This window comes from Oncorhynchus kisutch, linkage group LG17, assembly GCF_002021735.2.
Source record: "Oncorhynchus kisutch isolate 150728-3 linkage group LG17, Okis_V2, whole genome shotgun sequence".
NCBI classification, from domain to species: Eukaryota; Metazoa; Chordata; class Actinopteri; order Salmoniformes; family Salmonidae; genus Oncorhynchus; species Oncorhynchus kisutch.
In genome coordinates, this window is record NC_034190.2 from 87,113,456 (window position 1) to 87,141,188 (window position 27,733).

At 47.8% G+C, this 27,733-nt stretch overlaps 1 protein-coding gene and 1 pseudogene across 1 annotated transcript; one reads left to right on the plus strand and one right to left on the minus strand.

Annotated features, from left to right (window-relative positions):
* Positions 1-14,724: 14,724 nt before the first annotated feature.
* Positions 14,725-27,703, minus strand: LOC116354488 (ubiquinone/menaquinone biosynthesis C-methyltransferase UbiE). Its single transcript, XM_031794959.1, has 4 exons — positions 27,469-27,703; positions 17,184-17,441; positions 16,405-16,585; positions 14,725-15,716 (listed from the first exon to the last, which is right to left on the minus strand). Exons 2-4 carry the CDS (start codon positions 17,439-17,441, stop codon positions 15,520-15,522), a joined length of 636 nt encoding a protein of 211 aa, XP_031650819.1. The 5' UTR covers positions 27,469-27,703; the 3' UTR covers positions 14,725-15,519.
* On the plus strand, positions 20,003-20,865 carry LOC116354373 (translation initiation factor IF-2-like; annotated as a pseudogene).
* Positions 27,704-27,733: the final 30 nt, after the last annotated feature.

Sequence of the window (27,733 nt, forward strand, 5' to 3'; positions counted from 1 at the left end):
GTAGTTCTCTCAATCTCCAACACATTCTAATACAATTACCAATGTAAATAACTGTAAAGAAAATATCTTTAGGTACAGCTCAATGAGTTAATTTAAACATTAATATCTTTAGGTACAGCTCAATGAGTTAATTTAAACATGAATATCTTTAGGTACAGCTCAATGAGTTAATTTAAACATTAATATCTTTAGGTACAGCTCAATGAGTTAATTTAAACATTAATATCTTTAGGTACAGCTCAATGAGTTAATTTAAACATGAATATCTTTAGGTACAGCTCAATGAGTTAATTTAAACATGAATATCTTTAGGTACAGCTCAATGAGTTAATTTAAACATGAATATCTTTAGGTACAGCTCAATGAGTTAATTTAAACATTAATATCTTTAGGTACAGCTCAATGAGTTAATTTAAACATTAATATCTTTAGGTACAGCTCAATGAGTTAATTTAAACATGAATATCTTTAGGTACAGCTCAATGAGTTAATTTAAACATTAATATCTTTAGGTACAGCTCAATGAGTTAATTTAAACATTAATATCTTTAGGTACAGCTCAATGAGTTAATTTAAACATTAATATCTTTAGGTACAGCTCAATGAGTTAATTTAAACATTAATATCTTTAGGTACAGCTCAATGAGTTAATTTAAACATTAATATCTTTAGGTACAGCTCAATGAGTTAATTTAAACATTAATATCTTTAGGTACAGCTCAATGAGTTAATTTAAACATTAATATCTTTAGGTACAGCTCAATGAGTTAATTTAAACATTAATATCTTTAGGTACAGCTCAATGAGTTAATTTAAACATTAATATCTTTAGGTACAGCTCAATGAGTTAATTTAAACATTCATATCTTTAGGTACAGCTCAATGAGTTAATTTAAACATTAATATCTTTAGGTACAGCTCAATGAGTTAATTTAAACATTAATATCTTTAGGTACAGCTCAATGAGTTAATTTAAACATTCATATCTTTAGGTACAGCTCAATTAGTTAATTTAAACATTCATATCTTTAGGTACAGCTCAATGAGTTAATTTAAACATCAATATATTTAGGTACAGCTCAATGAGTTAATTTAAACATTAATATCTTTAGGTACAGCTCAATGAGTTAATTTAAACATTAATATCTTTAGGTACAGCTCAATGAGTTAATTTAAACATTAATATCTTTAGGTACAGCTCAATGAGTTAATTTAAACATTAATATCTTTAGGTACAGCTCAATGAGTTAATTTAAACATTAATATCTTTAGGTACAGCTCAATGAGTTAACTTAAACATTAACTCTGTGACAACATCAACGTTGAGAGCATCCTGACGGGTTGCATCATAGTTACTGACCCTGTATATAACTACTGACCCTGGTACTGACCCTGTATATAACTACTGACCCTGGAACTGACCCTGTATATAACTACTGACCCTGGAACTGACCCTGTATATAGCTACTGACCCTGGAACTGACCCTGTATATAGCTACTGACCCTGGAACTGACCCTGTATATAACTACTGACCCTGTATATAGCTACTGACCCTGTAGATAGCTACTGACCCTGTATATAACTACTGACCCTGTAGATAACTACTGACCCTGGAACTGACCCTGTATATAGCTACTGACCCTGTATATAACTACTGACCCTGTAGATAGCTACTGACCCTGTATATAACTACTGACCCTGTATATAACTACTGACCCTGTATATAACTACTGACCCTGTATATAACTACTGACCCTGTATATAGACACTGACCCTGTATATAACTACTGACCCTGTATATAACTACTGACCCTGTATATAGCTACTGACCCTGTATATAGCTACTGACCCTGTATATAGCTACTGACCCGGTATATAGCTACTGACCCTGTATATAACTACTGACCCTGTATATAACTACTGACCCTGTATATAACTACTGACCCTGGTACTGACCCTGTATATAACTACTGACCCTGGAACTGACCCTGTATATAACTACTGACCCTGGAACTGACCCTGTATATAGCTACTGACCCTGGAACTGACCCTGTATATAGCTACTGACCCTGGAACTGACCCTGTATATATCTACTGACCCTGGAACTGACCCTGTATATAACTACTGACCCTGTATATAGCTACTGACCCTGTAGATAGCTACTGACCCTGTAGATAGCTACTGACCCTGTATATAACTACTGACCCTGTAGATAACTACTGACCCTGGAACTGACCCTGTATATAGCTACTGACCCTGTATATAACTACTGACCCTGTAGATAGCTACTGACCCTGTATATAACTACTGACCCTGTATATAACTACTGATCCTGTATATAACTACTGACCCTGTATATAACTACTGACCCTGTATATAGCTACTGACCCTGTATATAGCTACTGACCCTGTATATAGCTACTGACCCTGTATATAGCTACTGACCCGGTATATAGCTACTGACCCTGTATATAACTACTGACCCTGTATATAACTACTGACCCTGTATATAACTACTGACCCTGGAACTGACCCTGTATATAACTACTGACCCTGGTACTGACCCTGTATATAACTACTGACCCTGGAACTGACCCTGTATATAACTACTGACCCTGGAACTGACCCTGTATATAGCTACTGACCCTGGAACTGACCCTGTATATAGCTACTGACCCTGGAACTGACCCTGTATATATCTACTGACCCTGGAACTGACCCTGTATATAACTACTGACCCTGTATATAGCTACTGGCCCTGTATATAACTACTGACCCTGTAGATAGCTACTGACCCTGTATATAACTACTGACCCTGTAGATAACTACTGACCCTGGAACTGACCCTGTATATAGCTACTGACCCTGTATATAACTACTGACCCTGTAGATAGCTACTGACCCTGTAGATAGCTACTGACCCTGTATATAACTACTGGCCCTGTATATAACTACTGACCCTGTATATAACTACTGACCCTGTATATAGACACTGACCCTGTATATAACTACTGACCCTGTGTATAACTACTGACCCTGTATATAACTACTGACCCGGTATATAACTACTGACCCTGTATATAGCTACTGACCCTGTATATAGCTACTGACCCTGTATATAGCTACTGACCCGGTATATAGCTACTGACCCTGTATATAACTACTGACCCTGTATATAACTACTGACCCTGGAACTGACCCCTGTATATAGCTACTGACCCTGTATATAGCTACTGACCCTGTATATAGCTACTGACCCTGTATATAACTACTGACCCTCTATATAACTACTGACCCTGTATATAACTACTGACCCTGGAACTGACTCTGTATATAATTACTGGCCCTGTATATAACTACTGACCCTGGAACTGACCCTGTATATAACTACTGGCCCTGTATATAACTACTGACCCTGTATATAACTACTGACCCTGGAACTGACCCTGTATATAACTACTGGCCCTGTATATAACTACTGACCCTGTATATATCTACTGACCCTGGAACTGACCCTGTATATAACTACTGGCCCTGTATATAACTACTGACCCTGGAACTGACCCTGTATATAACTACTGGCCCTGTATATAACTACTGACCCTGGAACTGACTCTGTATATAACTACTGGCCCTGTATATATCTACTGACCCTGGAACTGACCCTGTATATAGCTACTGACCCTGGAACTGACCCTGTATATAACTACTGACCCTGTATATAGCTACTGACCCTGTATATAACTACTGACCCTGTAGATAGCTACTGACCCTGTATATAGCTACTGACCCTGTATATAACTACTGACCCTGTATATAACTACTGACCCTGTATATAACTACTGACCCGGTATATAACTACTGACCCGGTATATAACTACTGACCCTGTATATAGACACTGACCCTGTATATAGCTACTGACCCTGTATATAACTACTGACCCTGTATATAGCTACTGACCCGGTATATAGCTACTGACCCGGTATATAACTACTGACCCTGTATATAACTACTGACCCTGTATATAACTACTGACCCTGGAACTGACCCTGTATATAACTACTGACCCTGTATATAGCTACTGACCCTGTATATAACTACTGACCCTGGAACTGACCCTGTATATAACTACTGACCCTGTATATAGCTACTGACCCTGTATATAACTACTGACCCTCTATATAACTACTGACCCTGTATATAACTACTGACCCTGGAACTGACTCTGTATATAATTACTGGCCCTGTATATAACTACAGACCCTGGAACTGTCCCTGTATATAACTACTGACCCTGGAACTGACCCTGTATATAACTACTGGCCCTGTATATAACTACTGACCCTGTATATAACTACTGACCCTGGAACTGACCCTGTATATAACTACTGGCCCTGTATATAACTACTGACCCTGTATATATCTACTGACCCTGGAACCGACCCTGTATATAACTACTGGCCCTGTATATAACTACTGACCCTGGAACTGACCCTGTATATAACTACTGGCCCTGTATATAACTACTGACCCTCGAACTGACTCTGTATATAACTACTGGCCCTGTATATATCTACTGACCCTGGAACTGACCCTGTATATAACTACTGGCCCTGTATATAGCTACTGACCCTGTATATAACTACTGACCCTGTATATAACTCCGTTGATGTCAACGGACTGGTGATGGCGGACGGAAGAAAAATGGCGGACGGAAGACAGGGTGGTGCGGCAGGTGCCGCTTCTCATTCGAATGCTGTAATTTTATCTAAACCATCAGGTGTACGCCGATCCCAGCTAAGTAACTCATGCAAAGAGTTAAAGCGCAATTATGTGTTTTATCTCCAGTACTCTGCCATGATTGTCAGTTATGTAGCTGCTCTACTGATAATCTCAGTGCGTCCTTGCTGGGATGACACAATCAGTCTACTACCGGAGAATATCAACACCAAACACATTGGTTCACCGTTCCACGGGAGCGGACAGTACACAGCATACCATAATGTTCTGAATAATGGCCAAGTCTACCTCGCTCCTTATTCTACTGAACCGCTTAGGCGTAACAAACACAAGTCCAACATTTATCGGAAACTGTTAAACTACCTGTTCGCTACCCTCCTGCTCTCCGGGGATGTACAACTCAATCCTGGGCCCAATATCACCGAGCCAGTGATACGCACCGGAGTGGAGAGCGGTGGATGGCCTCTCCACTGGTCGTCTCCGCTGTGGAGGTGGGTGAGTGCTATGGTCCTATGGTTTCTCTCGACTCACCCGGCTCCAGGATAGATTTTGACTCTTCAAACATACCAGAGTCGCTATATGCGATCCCTGACTCTGCTTCGCTATTTTAATTAGTTCCCCGCATCCAGTGCAGGCGGGAGGGATTGTTAATTGCGATACCGAACTGCCCCTAATCAAAACGAAACAAAACGGCCTAAACCCAGCCGTCAGAAAACACAGAAAATTTAACTTTTTTCAATGTGTCAATCACTCTCGAGTCATCTGGGACCCACGAGCTAAGCCCAAGGGACTATTAGGGGGGCACTTGAACATTCGTAGTGTCATTCCAAAAAGTGATCAAATTCAACATCTACACAGACTCCAACCTTGACTTTCTCTGCCTCTCAGAGACATGGCTCCATAAACACTCTCCATGTGCTGCTTTGGTTGTGCCTGGCTACAATGTTTTCAGGAGAGACAGGATTGAGGGAAGAGGAGGGGGTGTGATGATTTACATTAAAGAACATATCCGATGTAAACAAATTGAGTGGTCATGTGATAATGAACTAGAATGTATCGGCCTGAACGTTACACTGTCTCCCCAAATGTCTTTTACTCTCATTGGAATGTATAGGCCACCTTCCACCAAAAGTGTGTTTTTTGATCAGTTTAATACCATGCTTAGGGAATGTGATTTTGGGAAAGAGGTCATCTTAATGGGAGATTTTAAACATTAATTATGAAGACAAGTGTTGTAGGAAAACCCTCAAACGGATCACCTTACACAGCTAGTTAAAGGGCCAACCAGGGTGACTTGTTGCTCTAAAACACAGATTGATTTGGTGTTCAGTAATAAACCAGAGAGAGTGACTAAATCATTCAATATGGTTACTGGGTTGTCTGATCATAATCTGACACTTATAGCCAGAAAGCTGTCTAAGAGCATGTTTAACCTCTCTACTGTTAGAAAGCCAGATCAACTCAGAATACCTAAGAGTGAATTAAATAATTTTGAAAAAGCAATTAAGGGAATAAACTGGAATGATCTCTTGTCCTATTTTTTATTTTTTTATTTTATTTCACCTTTATTTAACCAGGTAGGCTAGTTGAGAACAAGTTATCATTTACAACTGCGACCTGGCCAAGATAAAGCATAGCAGTGTGAGCAGACAACAAAGAGTTACACATGGAGTAAACAATTAACAAGTCAATAACACAGTAGAAACCAAAGGGGGAGTCTATATACAATGTGTGCAAAAGGCATGAGGAGGTAGGCAAATAATTACAATTTTGCAGATTAACACTGGAGTGATGAATGATCAGATGGTCATGTACAGGTAGAGATATTGGAGTGCAAAAGAGCAGAAAAGTAAATAAATAAAAACAGTATGGGGATGAGGTAGGTGAGAAAGGGTGGGCTATTTACCAATAGACTATGTACAGCTGCAGCGATCGGTTAGCCGCTCAGATAGCTGATGTTTGAAGTTGGTGAGGGAGATAAAAGTCTCCAACTTCAGCGATTTTTGCAATTCGTTCCAGTCACAGGCAGCAGAGTACTGGAACGAAAGGCGGCCAAATGAGGTGTTGGCTTTAGGGATGATCAGTGAGATACACCTGCTGGAGCGCGTGCTACGGATGGGTGTTGCCATCGTGACCAGTGAGCTGAGATAAGGCGGAGCTTTACCTAGCATGGACTTGTAGATGACCTGGAGCCAGTGGGTCTGGCGACGAATATGTAGCGAGGGCCAGCCGACTAGAGCATACAAGTCGCAGTGGTGGGTGGTATAAGGTGCTTTAGTGACGAAACGGATGGCACTGTGATAGACTGCATCCAGTTTGCTGAGTAGAGTGTTGGAAGCCATTTTGTAGATGACATCGCCGAAGTCGAGGATCGGTAGGATAGTCAGTTTTACTAGGGTAAGCTTGGCGGCGTGAGTGAAGGAGGCTTTGTTGCGGAATAGAAAGCCGACTCTTGATTTGATTTTCGATTGGAGATGTTTGATATGAGTCTGGAAGGAGAGTTTGCAGTCTAGCCAGACACCTAGGTACTTATAGACGTCCACATATTCTAGGTCGGAACCATCCAGGGTGGTGATGCTAGTCGGGCATGCGGGTGCAGGCAGCGACCGGTTGAAAAGCATGCATTTGGTTTTACTAGCGTTTAAGAGCAGTTGGAGGCCACGGAAGGAGTGTTGTATGGCATTGAAGCTTGTTTGGAGGTTAGATAGCACAGTGTCCAAAGACGGGCCGAAGGTATATAGAATGGTGTCGTCTGCGTAGAGGTGGATCAGGGAATCGCCCGCAGCAAGAGCAACATCATTGATATACACAGAGAAAAGAGTCGGCCCGAGAATTGAACCCTTTGGCACCCCCATAGAGACTGCCAGAGGCCCAGACAGCATGCCCTCCGATTTGACGCATTGAACTCTATACAGACGTGGAAGCTGATAGTCAGGTTTTTCTATCCACAATCCAGACTACAATAAATGGCTTCCTAAAGAAAATCAAATCCAAACCTGGCCAAAAGAGCACTCTTCCTTGGCTAAATGGAGAAATCTGGAAATTGATGAAAGAACGAGATTATGCTCTAAAAATAGCCCTAAAATCTAAATTAGAGCATGACAGACGTAGGTTTACCATGTTGAGAAATAAGGTGATGAAAGAAATCAGACAGGCCAAGGCAAACTTTTTTTATTAACATAATTGGTGAAGCAAAGGGAAATTCTAAATTGATATGGGAGAATCTAAAAAAGTTAACAGGGAAAGACCATAGTAACACTGCAAAAAGACTAGAAATCATGGTGAATAACAATCTAACACAGGATGCAGTAGAAATAGCAATAGCCTTCAATTCCTACTTTATTGACTCTGTCAGGGTACTGACACAGAACCCCTCCACTTGTTTCTTGGGCTCAGTGCTAGTGAATGACACTCAACCTGTCTTCATCATAAGGGAGGTTTCTGAGTCAAAGGTGAACAAGGTGATAAAGAACTCTAAAGCCAAAGATGTGTTTGGGATGGACTCTAACCTTTCTTAAAAACTACAAAGAGTCACTCATTGGCCCCATTACTAAGGTCACCAACACATCTATTGGTCTCGGTGTGTTTCCAAGGGTATGGAAGTCGGCCATAATAATGGCCATCTTTAAATCAGGTGACCCTGCTGACGTGAGTAACTACAGGCCCATTAGTATACTACCTGTGGTGTCAAAGGTTGTTGAAAAGTGTGTAGCAGAACAACTGATTGCCCACCTCAACAACAGCCCCTTCACATTACACTCCATGCAGTTTGGCTTCAGAGCGAAACACTCCACAGAAACGGCCAACTGCTTTTTTCTGGAAAATGTGAAGTCCAAGATGGACAAAGGGGGTGCTGTTGGGGCTGTGTTTCTGGACCTAAGGAAGGCTTTTGATACTGTTAACCATGAGATTCTCATCACAAAATTGTCCAAGTTCAACTTTTCCCCTGATGCCTTGAGATGGATGAAATCATACCTTGAAGGCAGAACTCAGTGTGTCAGAGTGAGCAATGAGCTGTCGCCCACTCGTAGCTATGATGTGGGCGTGCCCCAAGGGTCAATACTGGGGCCCCTCCTGTTCAGCCTGTACATTAATGATCTGCCTTCTGTCTGTACTGGGTCTGAAGTTCAAATGTATGCAGATGATACAGTGATATATGTGAATGCAAAGAGCAAACAACAAGCTGCACAAGAACTCACTACTGTAATGGTCCAGGTTACAAAGTGGCTCAGTGACTCGTGTTTGCATCTCAATGTGAAAAAAACTGTTTGCATGTTCTTCACAAAGAGGGCAACAGATGCTACTGAGCCAGATGTCTATGTGTCAGGGGAGAAGCTCCAGGTGGTATCCGATTTTAAGTACCTTGGCATCATACTTGATTCCAACCTCTCTTTTAAAAAGCATGTGAAAAAGGTAATTCAAATAACCAAATTCAACCTAGCTAATTTCCGATTTATACGAAATTGTTTGACTGCAGAGGTAGCAAAACTGTACTTCAAATCTATGATACTCCCCCACTTAACATACTGCTTGACTAGTTGGGCCCAAGCTTGCTGTACAACATTAAAACCTATTCAGTCTGTCTACAAACAGGCTCTCAAAGTGCTTGATAGGAAGCCCAATAGCCATCATCATTGTCACATCCTTAGAAAGCATGAGCTCTTGAGTTGGGAAAATCTTGTGCAATACACCGACGCATGTCTTGTATTCAAGATCCTCAATGGCCTGGCTCCCCCTCCACTCAATATTTTTGTTAAACAGAAAACCCAGACATATGGCAGCAGATCCACAAGGTCTGCCATGAGAGGTGACTGTATAGTTCCCCTAAGGAAAAGCACCTTTAGTAAATCTGCATTCTCTGTGAGAGCTTCCCATGTCTGGAATACACTGCCATCAGACACACATAACTGCACCACATATCACACTTTCACAAAATGCTTGAAGACATGGCTAAAGGTCAATCAGATTTGTGAACATGGTCCCAGCTGTGTGTTGCCACTCTCCATGTTGTCTGTTGTCTGTAGCTTGTGAGGTGTGGAAACACTTTGTTGCTTTTATGAATCTTGTCTTGCTGCTTTTTGTTTTATGCTGCTCTGTCTGTATGCTACGTCTTGCTTGTCCTATGTTGCTCTGTCTGTATGCTACGTCTTGCTTGTCCTATGTTGCTCTGTCTGTATGCTACGTCTTGCTTACCCTGTATATAACTACTGACCCTGTATATAGCTACTGACCCTGTATATAGCTACTGACCCTGTATATAACTACTGACCCTGTATATAACTACTGACTCTGTATATAACTACTGACCCTGTATATAGCTACTGCCCCTGTATATAACTACTGACTCTGTATATAACTACTGACCCTGTATATAACTACTGACCCTGTATATAGCTACTGGCCCTGTATATAACTACTGACCCTGTATATAACTACTGACCCTGGAACTGTCCCTGTATATAACTACTGACCCTGTATATAACTACTGACCCTGTATATAACTACTGACCCTGGAACTGACCCTGTATATAACTACTGACCCTGTATATAGCTACTGACCCTGTATATAACTACTGACCCTGTATATAACTACTGACCCTGTATATAACTACTGACCCTGTATATAACTACTGACCCTGGAACTGTCCCTGTATATAACTACTGACCCTGGAACTGACCCTGTATATAAATACTGACCCTGGAACTGACCCTGTATATAACTACTGACCCTGTATATAGCTACTGGCCCTGTATATAACTACTGACCCTGTATATAGCTACTGACCCTGTATATAACTACTGACCCTGGAACTGTCCCTGTATATAAATACTGACCCTGGAACTGACCCTGTATATAAATACTGACCCTGGAACTGACCCTGTATATAACAACTGACCCTGTATATAACTACTGACCCTGTATATAACTACTGACCCTGGAACTGACCCTGTATATAACTACTGACCCTGTATATAACTACTGACCCTGGAACTGACCCTGTATATAACTACTGACCCTGTATATAGCTACTGACCCTGTATATAGCTACTGACCCTGTATATAACTACTGACCCTGTATATAACTACTGACTCTGTATATAACTACTGACTCTGTATATAACTACTGACTCTGTATATAACTACTGACCCTGTATATAGCTACTGACCCTGTATATAGTTACTTACCCTGGAACTGTCCCTGTATATAACTACTGACCCTGTATATAACTACTGACCCTGTATATAACTACTGACCCTGTATATAGCTACTAACCCTGTATATAACTACTGACCCTGTATATAACTACTGGCCCTGTATATAACTACTGACCCTGTATATAGCTACTGACTCTGTGTATAACTACGGACCCTGTATATAACTACTGACCCGGTATATAGACACTGACCCTGTATATAGACACTGACCCTGTAGATACAGTTGAAGTCTGAAGTTTACATACACCTTCGCCAAATACATTTAAACTCAGTTTTTCACAATTCCTGACATTTAATTTAAAAGGTCCCTGTCTTAGGTCAGTTAGGATCACCACTTTATTTTAAGAATGTGAAATGTCAGAATAATAGTAGAGATAATTATCTCTTTCAGCTTTAATTTCTTTCAGCACATTCCCAGTGGGTCAGAAGTTTACATACACTCAATTAGTATTTGGTAGCTTTGCCTTTAAATTGTTTAATTTGGGTCAAACGTTTCGGGAAGCCTTCCACAAGCTTCCCACAATAAGTTGGTGTTACTGAGTCAGGTTTGTAGGCATCCTGCCATCTATTTTGTGAAGTGCACCAGTCCTTCCTGCAGCAAAGCACCCCCACAACATGATGCTGCTACCCCTGTTCTTCATGGTTGGGATGGTGTTCCAAGGCATCTTGGAAGCCTCCCCCTTTTTCCTCCAAACATAACGATGGTCATTATTGGTCAAACAGTTCTGTTTTTGTTTTGTCAGACCAGAGGACATTTCTCCAAAAAGTATTATCTTTGTCCCCATGTGCAGCTGCACACGTAGTCTGGATTTTGCCGGTTTTGGAGCAGTGGCTTCTTCCTTGTTGAGTGGCCTTTCAGGTTATGTCGATATAGGACTCGTTTTATAAAATTCATTAATAAAGCCCTTCGCACATCAGCTGCTGTCTCAAAGGGCTGTACAGAAACCCAGCCTAAAACCCCAAACAGCAAGCAATGCAGCTCGGTGGCTTGGAAAAACTCCCTAGAAAGGCCAAAACCTAGGAAGAAACCTAGAGAGGAACCAGGCTATGAGGGGTGGCCAGTCCTCTTCTGGCTGTGCCGGGTGGAAATTATAACAGAACCTCAAGACGTTCAAATGTTCATAGATGACCAGTAGGGTCAAATAATAATAATTACAGTGGTTGTAGAGGTTGCAACAGGTCAGCACCTCAGGAGTAAATGTCAATTGGCCCATCATTCAGAATATCTCTACCGCTCCTGCTGTCTCTAGAGAGTTGAAAACAGCAGGTCTGGGACAGGTAGCAGGTCCGGTGAACAGGTCAGGGTTCCATATCCGCAGGCAGAACAGTTGAACCTGGAGCAGCAGCACGACCAGGTGTATTGGGGACAGAAAGGAGTCATCAGGCCAGGTAGTCCTGAGGCATGGTCCTAGGGCTCAGGTCCTCAGAGAGAAAGAAAGAGAAAAAGAAAATTAGAGAGCATACTTACATTCACACAGGACACCGGATAAGAAATACTCCAGATATAACAGACTGACCCTAGCCCCCCGACACAAACTATTGCAGCATAAATACTGGAGGCTGAGACAGGAGAAATACAACAGATATAACAGACTGACCCTAGCCCCCTGACACAAACTATTGCAGCATAAATACTGGGGGTTGAGACAGGAGGGGTCAGGAGACACTGTGGCCCCGTCCGACGACACCCCCGGACAGGGCCAAACAGGAAGTATATAACCCACCCACTTTTCCAAAGCACAGCCCCCACACCACTAGAGGGATATCTTCAAATCACCAACGTACTGCCCTGAGACAAGGCCGAGTATAGACCCCACACCACTAGAGGGATATCAACAGACCCCTAACTTACTACCCTGAGACAAGGCCGAGTATAGACCCCACACCACTAGAGGGATATCTTCAAACCACCAACGTACTGCCCTGAGACAAGGCCGAGTATAGACCCCACAACACTAGAGGGATATCAACAGACCCCTAACTTACTACCCTGAGACGAGGCCTAGTATAGACCCCACACCACTAGAGGGATATCAACAGACCCCTAACTTACTACCCTGAGACAAGGCCGAGTATAGACCCCACACCACTAGAGGGATATCAACAGACCCCTAACTTACTACCCTGAGACGAGGCCTAGTATAGACCCCACACCACTAGAGGGATATCAACAGACCCCTAACTTACTACCCTGAGACAAAGCCGAGTATAGACCCCACACCACTAGAGGGATATCAACAGACCCCTAACTTACTACCCTGAGACAAGGCCGAGTATAGACCCCACACCACTAGAGGGATATCATCAGACCCCTAACTTACTACCCTGAGACAAGGCCGAGTATAGACCCCACACCACTAGAGAGATATCAACAGACCCCTAACGTACTACCCTGAGACAAGGCCGAGTATAGACCCCACACCACTAGAGGGATATCATCAGACCCCTAACTTACTACCCTGAGACAAGGCCGAGTATAGACCCCACACCACTAGAGGGATATTAACAGACCCCTAACTTACTACCCTGAGACAAGGCTGAGTATAGACCCCACACCACTAGAGGGATATCAACAGACCCCTAACTTACTACCCTGAGACAAGGCCGAGTATAGACCCCACACCACTAGAGGGATATCAACAGACCCCTAACTTACTACCCTGAGACAAGGCCAAGTATAGACCCCACACCACTAGAGGGATATCAACAGACCCCTAACTTACTACCCTGAGACAAGGCCGAGTATAGCCACTAGAGGGATATCTTCAACCTACAACTTACCATCCTGAGACAAGGCTGAGAAAAGCCCACAAAGATCTCCCCCACGGCACAACCCAAGGGGGAGGCACCAACCCAGATAGGAAATTCACGTCAGTGACTCAACCCACCCAAGTGACGCACCCTTCCTAGGGACGGCATGAAAGAGCCCCAGTAAGCCAGTGACTTAGCCCCTGTAATAGGGTTAGAGGCAGAGAATCCCAGTGGAAAGAGGGGAACTGGCCAGGCACAGACAGCAAGGGCGGTTCGTTGCTCCCGTGCCTTTCCGTTCACCTTCACACTCCTGGGTCAGACTACACTCAATCATATGACCCACTGAAGAGAAGAGTCTTTCCCAAGGTTGCTGTTGGTGCATATCCCATTGTAGTTATTGGGGTCAAATCTGTCTGCACTTTCTCTCTCTCTGTCTTCCTCTCACTCTCTCCCTCTGCCTTCCTCTCACTCTCTCCCCCCTCTCTCTCTGCCTTCCTCTCACTCTCTCCCTCTGCCTTCCTCTCACTCTCTCCCTCTGCCTTCCTCTCACTCTCTCCCCCCTCTCACTCTCTCCCCCCTCTCTCTCTGCCTTCCTCTCACTCTCTCCCTCTGCCTTCCTCTCACTCTCTCCCCCCCCCCCTCTCTCTCCCCCCTCTCTCTCTGCCCCCCCACCCCCCACCCTCTCTCTGCCCCCCCCCACCGCCCCACATCTGTAGATTCTCCACGTTTAAGGACATTCCTCCGGCCAGCCGAGAGAGAATTGTTGCTTTACGAGACTCAGCGTTGTTCGGGTTTACAGTAAAGGAACGAAACATACAGGTTATGTAGGAAGTTTACATCCATTTAGGTTGGAGTCATTAAAACTCGTTTTTCAACCACTCCTCAAATGTCTTGTTAACAAACTATAGTTTTGGCAAGTCGGTTAGGACATATACAGTGGGGCAAAAAAATGATTTAGTCAGCCACCAATTGTGCAAGTTCTCCCACTTAGAAAGATGAGAGAGGCCTGTAATTTTCATCATAGGTACACTTCAACTATGACAGACAAAATGAGAGAAAATCCAGAAAATCACATTGTAGGATTTTTTATGAATTTATTTGCACATTATGGTGGACAATAAGTAATAAGTAAAATAACATACCCCTGCCCTGCTGAGCCATTCTGGAGAGAGAGAGACTCTCCTATATCTTCACCACATACCCCTGCCCTACTGAGCCATTCTGGAGAGAGAGAGACTCTCCTATATCTTCACCACATACCCCTGCCCTGCTGAGCCATTCTGGAGAGAGAGAGACTCTCATATATCTTCACCACACACCCCTGCCCTGCTGAGCCATTCTGGAGAGAGAGACTCTCATATATCTTCACCACATACCCTTGCACCACTGAACCATTCTGGAGAGAGAGACTCTCCTATGTCTTCACCACATACCCCTGCCCTGCTGAGCCATTCTGGAGAGAGAGAGACTCTCATATATCTTCACCACACACCCCTGCCCTGCTGAGCCATTCTGGAGAGAGAGAGACTCTCATATATCTTCACCACATACCCCTGCCCCACTGAGCCATTCTGGAGAGAGAGACTCTCCTATATCTCCTGTGTCAATTTTTTTTATTATACTCAAGACACATTATCTTCACATATTTTAGATGTTTTTCACAACTCTGTAATCAGCTTGGGATATTCCCACGCTGCCCTAACAGGCAGAGGCCAACGAGCTTGTGATTTGAAACAATCCACAGCTATTTATTTAAAAAAGTAAGTGATCCTCGATTCCTGAATGACAAATGATGGCGTGTGTGTTCATCACTTATCAGCAGTAGCGTAAATGGCCTGGTAGGTGATGTGTCTGTGTTGATGATCCTCCATTGTGACCTGGTTAAACCCAGAGGCTCTCAGAGCTGCCATGTAGGCCTCGGGTTGCCAGTTCCGTCCAGGGAACTCCCTCCTGGACGCAAAGCTGACCACTCTGCTCAGTCTCAGAGTGGTCACCATCACACCTCCTATAGTAGAATGGTACAGTAGAGACATTGAGTGGTCACCATCACACCAACCCCCCACAACAACAGTTCCCACACCAACCCCCCACACCAACAGTTCCCACACCAACCCCCCACATCAACCCCCCACACCAACCCCCCACATCAACCCCCCACACCAACCGTTCCCACATCAAACCCCCACACCAACAGTTCCCACATCAACCCCCCACATCAACCCCGCACACCAACAGTTCCCACATCAACCCCCCACAACAACAGTTCCCACATCAACCCCCCACATCAACCCTCCACAACAACAGTTCCCACATCAACCCCCCACATCAACCCCCCACAACAACAGTTCCCACATCAACCCCCCACAACAACAGTTCCCACACCAACAGTTCCCACATCAACCCCCCACAACAACAGTTCCCACACCAACAGTTCCCACATCAACCCCCCACAACAACAGTTCCCACATCAACCCCCCACAACAGCCCCCCACAACAACCCCCCACCCCTCCACAACAACATTTCCCACACCAACAATTCCCACACCAACCCCCCACACCAACCCCCACAACAACATTTCCCACACCAATAGTTCCAACACCAACCCTCCACAACAACATTTCCCACACCAACAGTTCCCACACCAACCCCCCACAACAACTGTCCCCACACCAACCCTCCCCTCACCCCTCACCTGGTTTCATGACTCTGTGTATCTCTGCAGCTCCCTTCCTCAGGTCTGGCCAGTAGTAGTAACAATTACAGTGGAACACCTTGTCCACCATATTGTCTGCTAGAGGCATGGCTGCCACATCACACTGATACAGAGACACCTTCCCATTGGACACCAACTCCTTCAGAAGATCACCTGCCATCTAGATGGGTGAGGAGAGGGGGAGAGGGGAGAGGGGGGAGGAGAGGGGAGAAGAGAAGAGAGGGGAGGTGAAGAGAGGGGAGGAGGGGAGAAGAGGGGATAGGGGAGGAGGAGAGGGGAGAAGGAGAGATTATGTGAAGAGAGGGGAGGGGGAGAGGTGGGGAGAAGGGAGAGGGGAGGAGGAGGAGAGAGGAGGAGGGGGGAGAAGGGAGAGGGGAGGGAGAGAGGAGGAGGGGGGAGAAGGGAGAGGGGAGGGAGAGAGGAGGGAGGGAGAGAGGAGGAGGAGGGGGGAGGGGGAGAGGTGGGGAGAAGGGAGAGGGGAGGAGGGGGAGAGAGGAGGAGGGGGGAGAAGGGAGAGGGGAGGGAGAGGGGAGGGAGAGAGGAGGGAGGGAGAGAGGAGGAGGGGGGAGAAGGGAGAGAGGAGAGGAGGAGGGGGAGAAGGGAGAGGGGAGAGGAGGAGGGGGAGAAGGGAGAGGGGAGGGAGAGAGGAGGAGGGGGCGAAGGGAGAAGAGAGGAAGGGGAGAGAGGATGTGAGAAAAGCAGTGTTGTAGTTGAGTCACTAAATTACCACCCCTCTACTCATTTACTCTCTCTCTCACCTGGTGCATGTATCGTGAGTAGTCCACTCCTATGAGTCTCCCAGTAGGTTCTGTCAGCAGTGTGGCTGCAGCCTTCAGGCCCAGCCCTGGCCCGTGGTCCAGCTCTAACACTGTATCTCCATGCTGGATCCCAGACAGAGACACCGCACTCTCCTCTAACATCTTGTTGTGATACTTCAGGAACTTAGTGATCAGCCAACCATACACTGACCGGGTGGGATGACCCAACTGCTGCCCCAGCTTCTCTAATAAGATCATCTAGAGGAGAGAGAGTGGGAGAGAGAGTGGGAGAGGAGAGAGTGTGGGAGAGGAGAGAGAGTGGGAGAGAGAGTGGGAGAGGAGAGAGAGTATGATAGTAAAGAGAGAGTGGGAGAAAGTGAGATAGGAAAGAGAGAGTGGGAGAGGAAAGAGAGAGTGGGAGAGGAAAGAGAGAGTGGGAGAGGAAAGAGAGAGTGGGAGAGGCAAGAGAGAGTGGGAGAGGAAAGAGCGAGTGGGAGAGGAGAGAGAGAGTGGGAGAGGAAAGAGAGAGTGGGAGAGGAGAGAGAGTGGGAGAGGAGAGAGGAGTGGGAGAGGAGAGAGGAAAGAGAGAGTGGGAGAGGCGAGAGAGTGGGAGAGGAGAGAGAGTGGGAGAGGAAAGAGAGAGTGGGAGAGGAAAGAGAGAGTGGGAGAGGAGAGAGAGAGTGGGAGAGGAAAGAGAGAGTGGGAGAGGAGAGAGAGAGTGGGAGAGGAGAGAGAGTGGGAGAGGAGAGAGAGTGGGAGAGGAGAGAGAGTGGGAGAGAAGAGAGGAGTGGGAGAGGAGAGAGGAAAGAGAGAGTGGGAGAGGAGAGAGAGTGGGAGAGGAGAGAGAGTGGGAGAGGAAAGAGGAAAGAGAGAGTGGGAGAGGAGAGAGAGTGGGAGAGGAGAGAGTGAGAGAGAGAGAGGGGGAGAGGAGAGAGAGAGAGAGGAGAGAGAGTGGGAGAGGAGAGAGAGTGGGAGAGGAGAGAGAGTGGGAGAGGAGAGAGAGTGGGAGAGGAAAGAGAGAGTGGGAGAGGAAAGAGAGAGTGGGAGAGGAAAGAGAGAGTGGGAGAGGAAAGAGAGAGTGGGAGAGGAAAGAGAGAGTGGGAGAGGAGAGAGAGAGTGGGAGAGGAAAGAGAGAGTGGGAGAGGAGAGAGTGGGAGAGGAGAGAGAGTGGGAGAGGAGAGAGGAGTGGGAGAGGAGAGAGGAAGAGAGAGTGGGAGAGGCGAGAGAGTGGGAGAGGAGAGAGAGTGGGAGAGGAAAGAGAGAGTGGGAGAGGAAAGAGAGAGTGGGAGAGGAAAGAGAGAGTGGGAGAGGAAAGAGAGAGTGGGAGAGGAAAGAGAGAGTGGGAGAGGAGAGAGAGAGTGGGAGAGGAAAGAGAGAGTGGGAGAGGAGAGAGAGAGTGGGAGAGGAGAGAGAGTGGGAGAGGAAAGAGAGAGTGGGAGAGGAGAGAGGAAAGAGAGAGTGGGAGAGGCGAGAGAGTGGGAGAGGAAAGAGAGAGTGGGAGAGGAAAGAGAGAGTGGGAGAGGAGAGAGAGAGTGGGAGAGGAAAGAGAGAGTGGGAGAGGAGAGAGAGAGTGGGAGAGGAGAGAGAGTGGGAGAGGAGAGAGAGTGGGAGAGGAGAGAGAGTGGGAGAGGAGAGAGGAGTGGGAGAGGAGAGAGGAACGAGAGAGTGGGAGAGGCGAGAGAGTGGGAGAGGAGAGAGAGTGGGAGAGGAAAGAGAGAGTGGGAGAGGAAAGAGAGAGTGGGAGAGGAGAGAGAGTGGGAGAGGAGAGAGAGTGGGAGAGGAGAGAGTGAGAGAGAGAGGGGGAGAGGAGAGAGGAGAGAGAGAGAGAGAGAGGAGAGAGAGTGGGAGAGGAGAGAGAGTGGGAGAGGAGAGAGAGTGGGAGAGGAGAGAGAGTGGGAGAGGAGAGGAGAGAGAGAGTGGGAGAGGAAAGAGAGAGTGGGAGAGGAGAGAGAGAGTGGGAGAGGAAAGAGAGAGTGGGAGAGGAAAGAGAGAGTGGGAGAGGAAAGAGAGAGTGGGAGAGGAGAGAGAGAGTGGGAGAGGAAAGAGAGAGTGGGAGAGGAGAGAGAGAGTGGGAGAGGGAGGAGAGAGTGGGAGAGGAGAGAGGAGTGGGAGAGGAGAGAGGAAAGAGAGAGTGGGAGAGGCGAGAGAATGGGAGAGGAGAGAGAGTGGGAGAGGAAAGAGAGAGTGGGAGAGGAAAGAGAGAGTGGGAGAGGAGAGAGAGTGGGAGAGGAGAGAGAGTGGGAGAGGAGAGAGTGAGAGAGAGAGAGAGAGTGGGAGAGGAGAGAGAGTGGGAGAGGAGAGAGAGAGTGGGAGAGGAGAGAGAGTGGGAGAGGAGAGAGAGTGGGAGAGAAGAGAGAGAGTGGGAGAGAAGAGAGAGTGGGAGAGGAGAGAGAGTGGGAGAGGAGAGAGAGTGGGAGAGGAGAGAGAGTGGGAGAGGAGAGAGAGTGGGAGAGAAGAGAGAGAGTGGGAGAGAAGAGAGTGGGAGAGGAGAGAGAGAGTGGGACAGGGAATTTCACTCAGTTACAGTTCATATGAGGAAATCAGACAATTTAAATAAATACATTAGGAGGGCAGGCCTGGGAGGGCAGGCCTGGGAGGGCAGGCCTGAGAGGGCAGGCCTGGGAGGGCAGGCCTGGGAGAGCAGGGCAGGGAGGGCAGGCCTAGGAGGGCAGGGAGGGCAGGCCAGGGAGGGCAGGCCTGGGAGGGCAGGGCAGGGAGGGCAGGCCTGGGAGGGCAGGGAGGGCAGGCCTGGGAGGGCAGGGCAGGGAGGGCAGGCCAGGGAGGGCAGGCCTGGGAGGGCAGGGCAGGGAGGGCAGGGCAGGGAGGGCAGGGCAGGGAGGGCAGGCCTGGGAGGGCAGGGCAGGGCAGGGAGGGCAGGCCTGGGAGGGCAGGCCTGGGAGGGCAGGGCAGGGAGGGCAGGGCAGGGAGGGCAGGGAGGGCAGGCCTGGGAGGGCAGGGCAGGGAGGGCAGGCCTGGGAGGGCAGGGCAGGGCAGGGAGGGCAGGCCTGGGAGGGCAGGCCTGGGAGGCCAGGGCAGGGAGGGCAGGCCTGGGAGAGCAGGGCAGGGAGGGCAGGCCTGGGAGGGCAGGGCAGGGCAGGGAGGGCAGGCCTGGGAGGGCAGGCCTGGGAGGGCAGGCCTGGGAGAGGAGGGCAGGGAGGGCAGGGCAGGGCAGGGAGGGCAGGCCTGGGAGGGCAGGCCTGGGAGGGCAGGGCAGGGAGGGCAGGCCTGGGAGGGCAGGCCTGGGAGGGCAGGGCAGGGAGGGCAGGGCAGGGAGGGCAGGCGTGGGAGAGGAGGGCAGGGAGGGCAGGGCAGGGAGGGCAGGCCTGGGAGAGGAGGGCAGGGAGGGCAGGGCAGGGAGGGCAGGCCTGGGAGGGCAGGGCAGGGAGGGCAGGGCAGGCCTGGGAGAGGAGGGCAGGGCAGGGAGGGCAGGGCAGGGCAGGGAGGGCAGGCCTGGGAGGGCAGGCCTGGGAGGGCAGGGCAGGGAGGGCAGGGCAGGGAGGGCAGGCCTGGGAGAGGAGGGCAGGGCAGGGAGGGCAGGCCTGGGAGGGCAGGGCAGGGAGGGCAGGGCAGGGAGGGCAGGCCTGGGAGGGCAGGGCAGGGAGGGCAGGGCAGGGAGGGCAGGCCTGGGAGAGGAGGGCAGGGAGGGCAGGGCAGGGAGGGCAGGCCTGGGAGAGGAGGGCAGGGCAGGGAGGGCAGGGCAGGGAGGGCAGGCCTGGGAGGGCAGGGCAGGGAGGGCAGGCCTGGGAGGGCAGGCCTGGGAGGGCAGGGCAGGGAGGGCAGGCCTGGGAGGGCAGGCCTGGGAGAGCAGGGCAGGGAGGGCAGGCCTGGGAGGGCAGGGAGGGCAGGCCTGGGAGGGCAGGGCAGGGAGGGCAGGCCAGGGAGGGCAGGCCTGGGAGGGCAGGGCAGGGAGGGCAGGGCAGGGAGGGCAGGGCAGGGAGGGCAGGCCTGGGAGGGCAGGGCAGGGCAGGGAGGGCAGGCCTGGGAGGGCAGGCCTGGGAGGGCAGGGCAGGGAGGGCAGGGCAGGGAGGGCAGGGAGGGCAGGCCTGGGAGGGCAGGGCAGGGAGGGCAGGCCTGGGAGGGCAGGGCAGGGCAGGGAGGGCAGGCCTGGGAGGGCAGGCCTGGGAGGCCAGGGCAGGGAGGGCAGGCCTGGGAGAGCAGGGCAGGGAGGGCAGGCCTGGGAGGGCAGGGCAGGGCAGGGAGGGCAGGCCTGGGAGGGCAGGCCTGGGAGGGCAGGCCTGGGAGAGGAGGGCAGGGAGGGCAGGGCAGGGCAGGGAGGGCAGGCCTGGGAGGGCAGGCCTGGGAGGGCAGGGCAGGGAGGGCAGGCCTGGGAGGGCAGGCCTGGGAGGGCAGGGCAGGGAGGGCAGGGCAGGGAGGGCAGGCGTGGGAGAGGAGGGCAGGGAGGGCAGGGCAGGGAGGGCAGGCCTGGGAGAGGAGGGCAGGGAGGGCAGGGCAGGGCAGGGAGGGCAGGCCTGGGAGGGCAGGGCAGGGAGGGCAGGGCAGGCCTGGGAGAGGAGGGCAGGGCAGGGAGGGCAGGGCAGGGCAGGGAGGGCAGGCCTGGGAGGGCAGGCCTGGGAGGGCAGGGCAGGGAGGGCAGGGCAGGGAGGGCAGGCCTGGGAGAGGAGGGCAGGGCAGGGAGGGCAGGCCTGGGAGGGCAGGGCAGGGAGGGCAGGGCAGGGAGGGCAGGCCTGGGAGGGCAGGGCAGGGAGGGCAGGGCAGGGAGGGCAGGCCTGGGAGAGGAGGGCAGGGAGGGCAGGGCAGGGAGGGCAGGCCTGGGAGAGGAGGGCAGGGCAGGGAGGGCAGGGCAGGGAGGGCAGGCCTGGGAGGGCAGGGCAGGGAGGGCAGGCCTGGGAGGGCAGGCCTGGGAGGGCAGGGCAGGGAGGGCAGGGCAGGGAGGGCAGGGCAGGGAGGGCAGGCCTGGGAGAGGAGGGCAGGGCAGGGAGGGCAGGGCAGGGAGGGCAGGCCTGGGAGGGCAGGCCTGGTAGGGCAGGCCTGGGAGGGCAGGCCAGGGAGGGCAGGGCAGGGAGGGCAGGGCAGGGCAGGGAGGGAACTCGGGAAAATATGAGGTCAAATCATGACGTCAGTGATCTTCAGGTCAGGAAGTCAGAGCTCTAGAAAGAGGCCGGAGTTGGTGGATCTTTCATATACTGTAGTTTCCCCCTCAGATCCCAGTTGTTTTGAACGTGGGAAATTACAGTGAGTCAGGTTTGCCATGTCCACAATTTTCCCGCTAAATTAAGCTACTTTGAAAAACAATTTTGCAGGTGAAAATGCATTAGTCACAGGTTGAAATTGCACTGCGGCCACCATAGCATTTATATATATTTCACTTGAGCTGCTGCTGCTGGCTATCAGGCAGCCTGTGGGTGGTGAGGAGGGGTATGTGGAGGACCATGTGTTGAGGGAACTGGTTTAGAGAACTGGTTTAGAGAGAACTGCAGCAGAGTCGAGGTGGAAGAGTCTATCAGGCAGCCTGTGGGTGGTGAGGAGGGGTATGTGGAGGACCGTGTGTGTTGAGGGAACTGGTTTAGAGAACTGGTTTAGAGAGAACTGCAGCAGAGTCAAGGTGGAAGAGTTTACCAGTTGTAGGTAGGGATAATTAGATGGTCATTATGGAGACGCCTGTTTACCATGACTGACTTTAGGCACACTACAGAGCTTTACATAAGTTTCACGTCAACTGATACTAAACCGTATCAAGCCAAGGGTTTTACACCTGCTCAAATCTTGCTCGTCAAGCAAGGCGCGAGTGGAAATAGAAGTTATTAAAGTCCCTCAACATGGGGCACAGTGAGGTGTCCTTCGCTCCCGATTCCCGAGCACTGATGTCCTGCAGTAAGTTAGAGGGATGGGGAAAACTCCCGTCCCCAGGGGTCTGATTGGTGTCACTCTTTCCCTCCATCCCTGGCAAACACAGCTGATTAAACATAATGCATTCTAAACTCAGGATTAGGTGATTATTGGAGTCAGGTGTGTTAGTTGGGGCAAAACCTACGAGGACTGGAGCTAATCAGGCCAGGGTGACAGCTGAAGCATATTCATTACTTTTCTAGTCCGATGAAAATGGAATGATTCTTAACACTCCTCAACTTCGGCATTCAAGTTTTAAAATTCTCGCCAAAGTTTTCAGCTACAAGAATAAACTGGCTGAGTGACATGGACAGGTGACACTAGCAAGGTTAACTTAGCAGCTAGCTAACGTCAGTACTAATTTAGAATTGTTTGACGAACTTGGCTAACTAATGTCAGATATGTTCGACTAGCTGAAGTCATTGCACACAGTACTTGGGATTATTGGAAGTAGTTAGCCAGGCGATTTTTTTATACAAGCTACGTTTGTTATCTGGTGATATAAACTCATTTCAGCAAAAATCTGAAAAATCAAGCCAATTTTTGTACGAACCTAAAGCTAACATTAGTTAGGCTGGACAATAGAACGAGTCCAAATTCACCCAAGGTTAAAAAATGTCAAAAGAGCGTTGGCTAAGCTGGAACCGCGAGCACAAATGAATGGAATCAAACGTTCGCTGTTTTGATTGGAGTGATGCTTACATGCTGACCACACCGCTCGCGTGGAGAACGTCAGCATTATAAATGTACACATACATGTTATTCAATCATTGGACCCACACTGCTCGCGAGCGTCTGAGTAGCCAGGCCCTAGAAGTCAGTTCTATTTGTGATGTTGAACGCGGTGCAAGTCCTGCCTCTCCTATCTCCTCATTGGTTTATAGGAGCAGATACCCACGTGCCATCTCCAGACCTGCCAACCCTGTCCCAATATTTTAGAGTACTAGATGCGCGTGGCAAATTGGGGTTCTCTCCCCCCCCCCCCCCCCCCCCCCCCCCCCCACCCCCCACGCTCGCACTGTTTTTGAGTTCTACCATTGCGATCAGATTGTACCAAATCAAGTCTATTAAAGGTTGGAATACTTGGACAGCATTCCATTTACACAGATGGTCACAAACAAATGTAATTAGAAAGACAAAGGGACTTTATTCCTATATTCTTAGTTTTATTTTATTAAAACATATCAGGCTCTATTCATTTAGGTTTTTAACTGGGATCTCGTACCTGCGGACACATATCAGGCTCTATTCATTTAGGTTTTTAACTGGGATCTCGTACCTGCGGACATTTATCAGGCTCTATTAATTTAGGTTGTTAACTGGGATCTCGTACCTGCGGACACATATCAGGCTCTATTCATTTAGGTTTTTAACTGGGATCTCGTACCTGCGGACATTTATCAGGCTCTATTAATTTAGGTTGTTAACTGGGATCTCGTACCTGCGGACACATATCAGGCTCTATTAATTTAGGTTGTTAACTGGGATCTCGTACCTGCGGACACATATCAGGCTCTATTAATTTAGGTTGTTAACTGGGATCTCGTACCTGCGGACATTTATCAGGCTCTATTAATTTAGGTTGTTAACTGGGATCTCGTACCTGCGGACATTTATCAGGCTCTATTAATTTAGGTTGTTAACTGGGATCTCGTACCTGCGGACACATATCAGGCTCTATTAATTTAGGTTGTTAACTGGGATCTCGTACCTGCGGACATTTATCAGGCTCTATTAATTTAGGTTGTTAACTGGGATCTCGTACCTGCGGACACATATCAGGCTCTATTCATTTAGGTTGTTAACTGGGATCTCGTACCTGCGGACACATATCAGGCTCTATTAATTTAGGTTTTTAACTGGGATCTCGTACCTGCGGACATTTATCAGGCTCTATTAATTTAGGTTGTTAACTGGGATCTCGTACCTGCGGACATTTATCAGGCTCTATTAATTTAGGTTGTTAACTGGGATCTCGTACCTGCGGACACATATCAGGCTCTATTAATTTAGGTTGTTAACTGGGATCTCGTACCTGCGGACACATATCAGGCTCTATTAATTTAGGTTGTTAACTGGGATCTCGTACCTGCGGACACATATCAGGCTCTATTAATTTAGGTTGTTAACTGGGATCTCGTACCTGCGGACACATATCAGGCTCTATTAATTTAGGTTTTTAACTGGGATCTCGTACCTGCGGACACATATCAGGCTCTATTAATTTAGGTTTTTAACTGGGATCTCGTACCTGCGGACACATATCAGGCTCTATTAATTTAGGTTGTTAACTGGGATCTCGTACCTGCGGACACATATCAGGCTCTATTAATTTAGGTTGTTAACTGGGATCTCGTACCTGCGGACACATATCAGGCTCTATTAATTTAGGTTGTTAACTGGGATCTCGTACCTGCGGACACATATCAGGCTCTATTAATTTAGGTTGTTAACTGGGATCTCGTACCTGCGGACACATATCAGGCTCTATTAATTTAGGTTGTTAACTGGGATCTCGTACCTGCGGACACATATCAGGCTCTATTAATTTAGGTTGTTAACTGGGATCTCGTACCTGCGGACACATATCAGGCTCTATTAATTTAGGTTTTTAACTGGGATCTCGTACCTGCGGACATTTATCAGGCTCTATTAATTTAGGTTTTTAACTGGGATCTCGTACCTGCGGACATTTATCAGGCTCTATTAATTTAGGTTGTTAACTGGGATCTCGTACCTGCGGACATTTATCAGGCTCTATTAATTTAGGTTGTTAACTGGGATCTCGTACCTGCGGACATTTATCAGGCTCTATTAATTTAGGTTGTTAACTGGGATCTCGTACCTGCGGACACATATCAGGCTCTATTAATTTAGGTTTTTAACTGGGATCTCGTACCTGCGGACACATATCAGGCTCTATTAATTTAGGTTTTTAACTGGGATCTCGTACCTGCGGACACATATCAGGCTCTATTAATTTAGGTTGTTAACTGGGATCTCGTACCTGCGGACACATATCAGGCTCTATTAATTTAGGTTGTTAACTGGGATCTCGTACCTGCGGACACATATCAGGCTCTATTAATTTAGGTTTTTAACTGGGATCTCGTACCTGCGGACATTTATCAGGCTCTATTAATTTAGGTTTTTAACTGGGATCTCGTACCTGCGGACACATATCAGGCTCTATTAATTTAGGTTTTTAACTGGGATCTCGTACCTGCGGACACATATCAGGCTCTATTAATTTAGGTTGTTAACTGGGATCTCGTACCTGCGGACATTTATCAGGCTCTATTAATTTAGGTTTTTAACTGGGATCTCGTACCTGCGGACATTTATCAGGCTCTATTAATTTAGGTTTTTAACTGGGATCTCGTACCTGCGGACATTTATCAGGCTCTATTAATTTATTTTTTTAACTGGGATCTCGTACCTGCGGACATTTATCAGGCTCTATTAATTTAGGTTTTTAACTGGGATCTCGTACCTGCGGACATTTATCAGGCTCTATTAATTTAGGTTTTTAACTGGGATCTCGTACCTGCGGACATTTATCAGGCTCTATTAATTTAGGTTTTTAACTGGGATCTCGTACCTGCGGACACGGACATAGAATTGCGTGGTCGTGCATGTTGGCAGGTCTGCATCTCATTGGTTATACCCACGTGGGTGATTGAAAGATAAACTGAGCTCGGTAATACACTGTCACTGTGCCGACTTTTGCCCAATGCCTGCATCAAAAGCCTCTACCCCATCCTCTGGCAGAGTACTTTAGGATTCTAGTTACCTTGGTGTAACAAGGGCCTTGCCGTGCGGCCCTACCAACCCTTCTATGTATTCGTAATGGCCCTTCGCGTGAGTTGGGTTTGTTCCTTCGTTCACGTTGTCACTCCCTTATTTCCGGTCTAGTATGAGGCCTTGGATAGATATACTCCTATCTAAATATTCTGAGTGTTATGGATTCCTCCTATAATTCCTTACCTTCAAGTTATCTTTACCTATGTATATATCAATACCTAATAACAACTCTTAGTAGTTATTATGCTCGTCAGCTAGTAGTCACTCGGAAACTAGTATTGGTATATGTTTTGACTCTCTTAAAAATATATTATTGTCCACACAATGAAATATTCTTTAGTGCGATCACTTTAACCTATAACCAGGGTCACTTTCTGTTCCGTGAGAGTGTCAAAGGCGTTTGCTCTCCAGATCGTTAATCTGGCCTAGTTGTCAAAGTTTCAAGCTTTTATTAAGTCACTCTGTTTTTTGTCTTCTACACATCATTACAATTCAATGGTTCTATAGTTTCCTAATAGATCAATAATGCTCAATCAATCCCTAATGCTTTAAGCTGCCAGATAATATTGCAAAACTGTAAATGCGTTAACACTTCTAACGATATTGACGAAATAGCAAAAAATAGTTCAATTACCTTAAATGCTCAGCTCCTTGGTCACTTTCCTGTAATCGGTATTCTCACAGCTATGACACTGGATTCCCAATTCCCAATAAGTACTTAACCAAAATTATCCAGTTCTCAAAATATTGTTCTAGTCTAACAAAAAGCATATAGTGCAATAGTAAATTGATGATTCTCCATATGAAGTCTGTCTCATATGTTAGTGAGGATCATACTGTCTTATGATCTCTGTTCTCTTTATATATCTTTTTAAAGGGGAAGTTCCCACAGGGGCTGT

Excerpts from the sequence above, each read along its gene's own strand:
- LOC116354488 (XM_031794959.1), bottom strand. The coding sequence starts at position 17,441 with ATGATCTTATTAGAGAAGCTGGGGCAGCAGTTGGGTCATCCCACCCGG. Across the intron at positions 16,586-17,183 it reads ACTCACGATACATGCACCAG|ATGGCAGGTGATCTTCTGAA; the intron begins GTGAGAGAGAGA and ends TCACCCATCTAG. Across the intron at positions 15,717-16,404 it reads ACACAGAGTCATGAAACCAG|GAGGTGTGATGGTGACCACT; the intron begins GTGAGGGGTGAG and ends ATTCTACTATAG.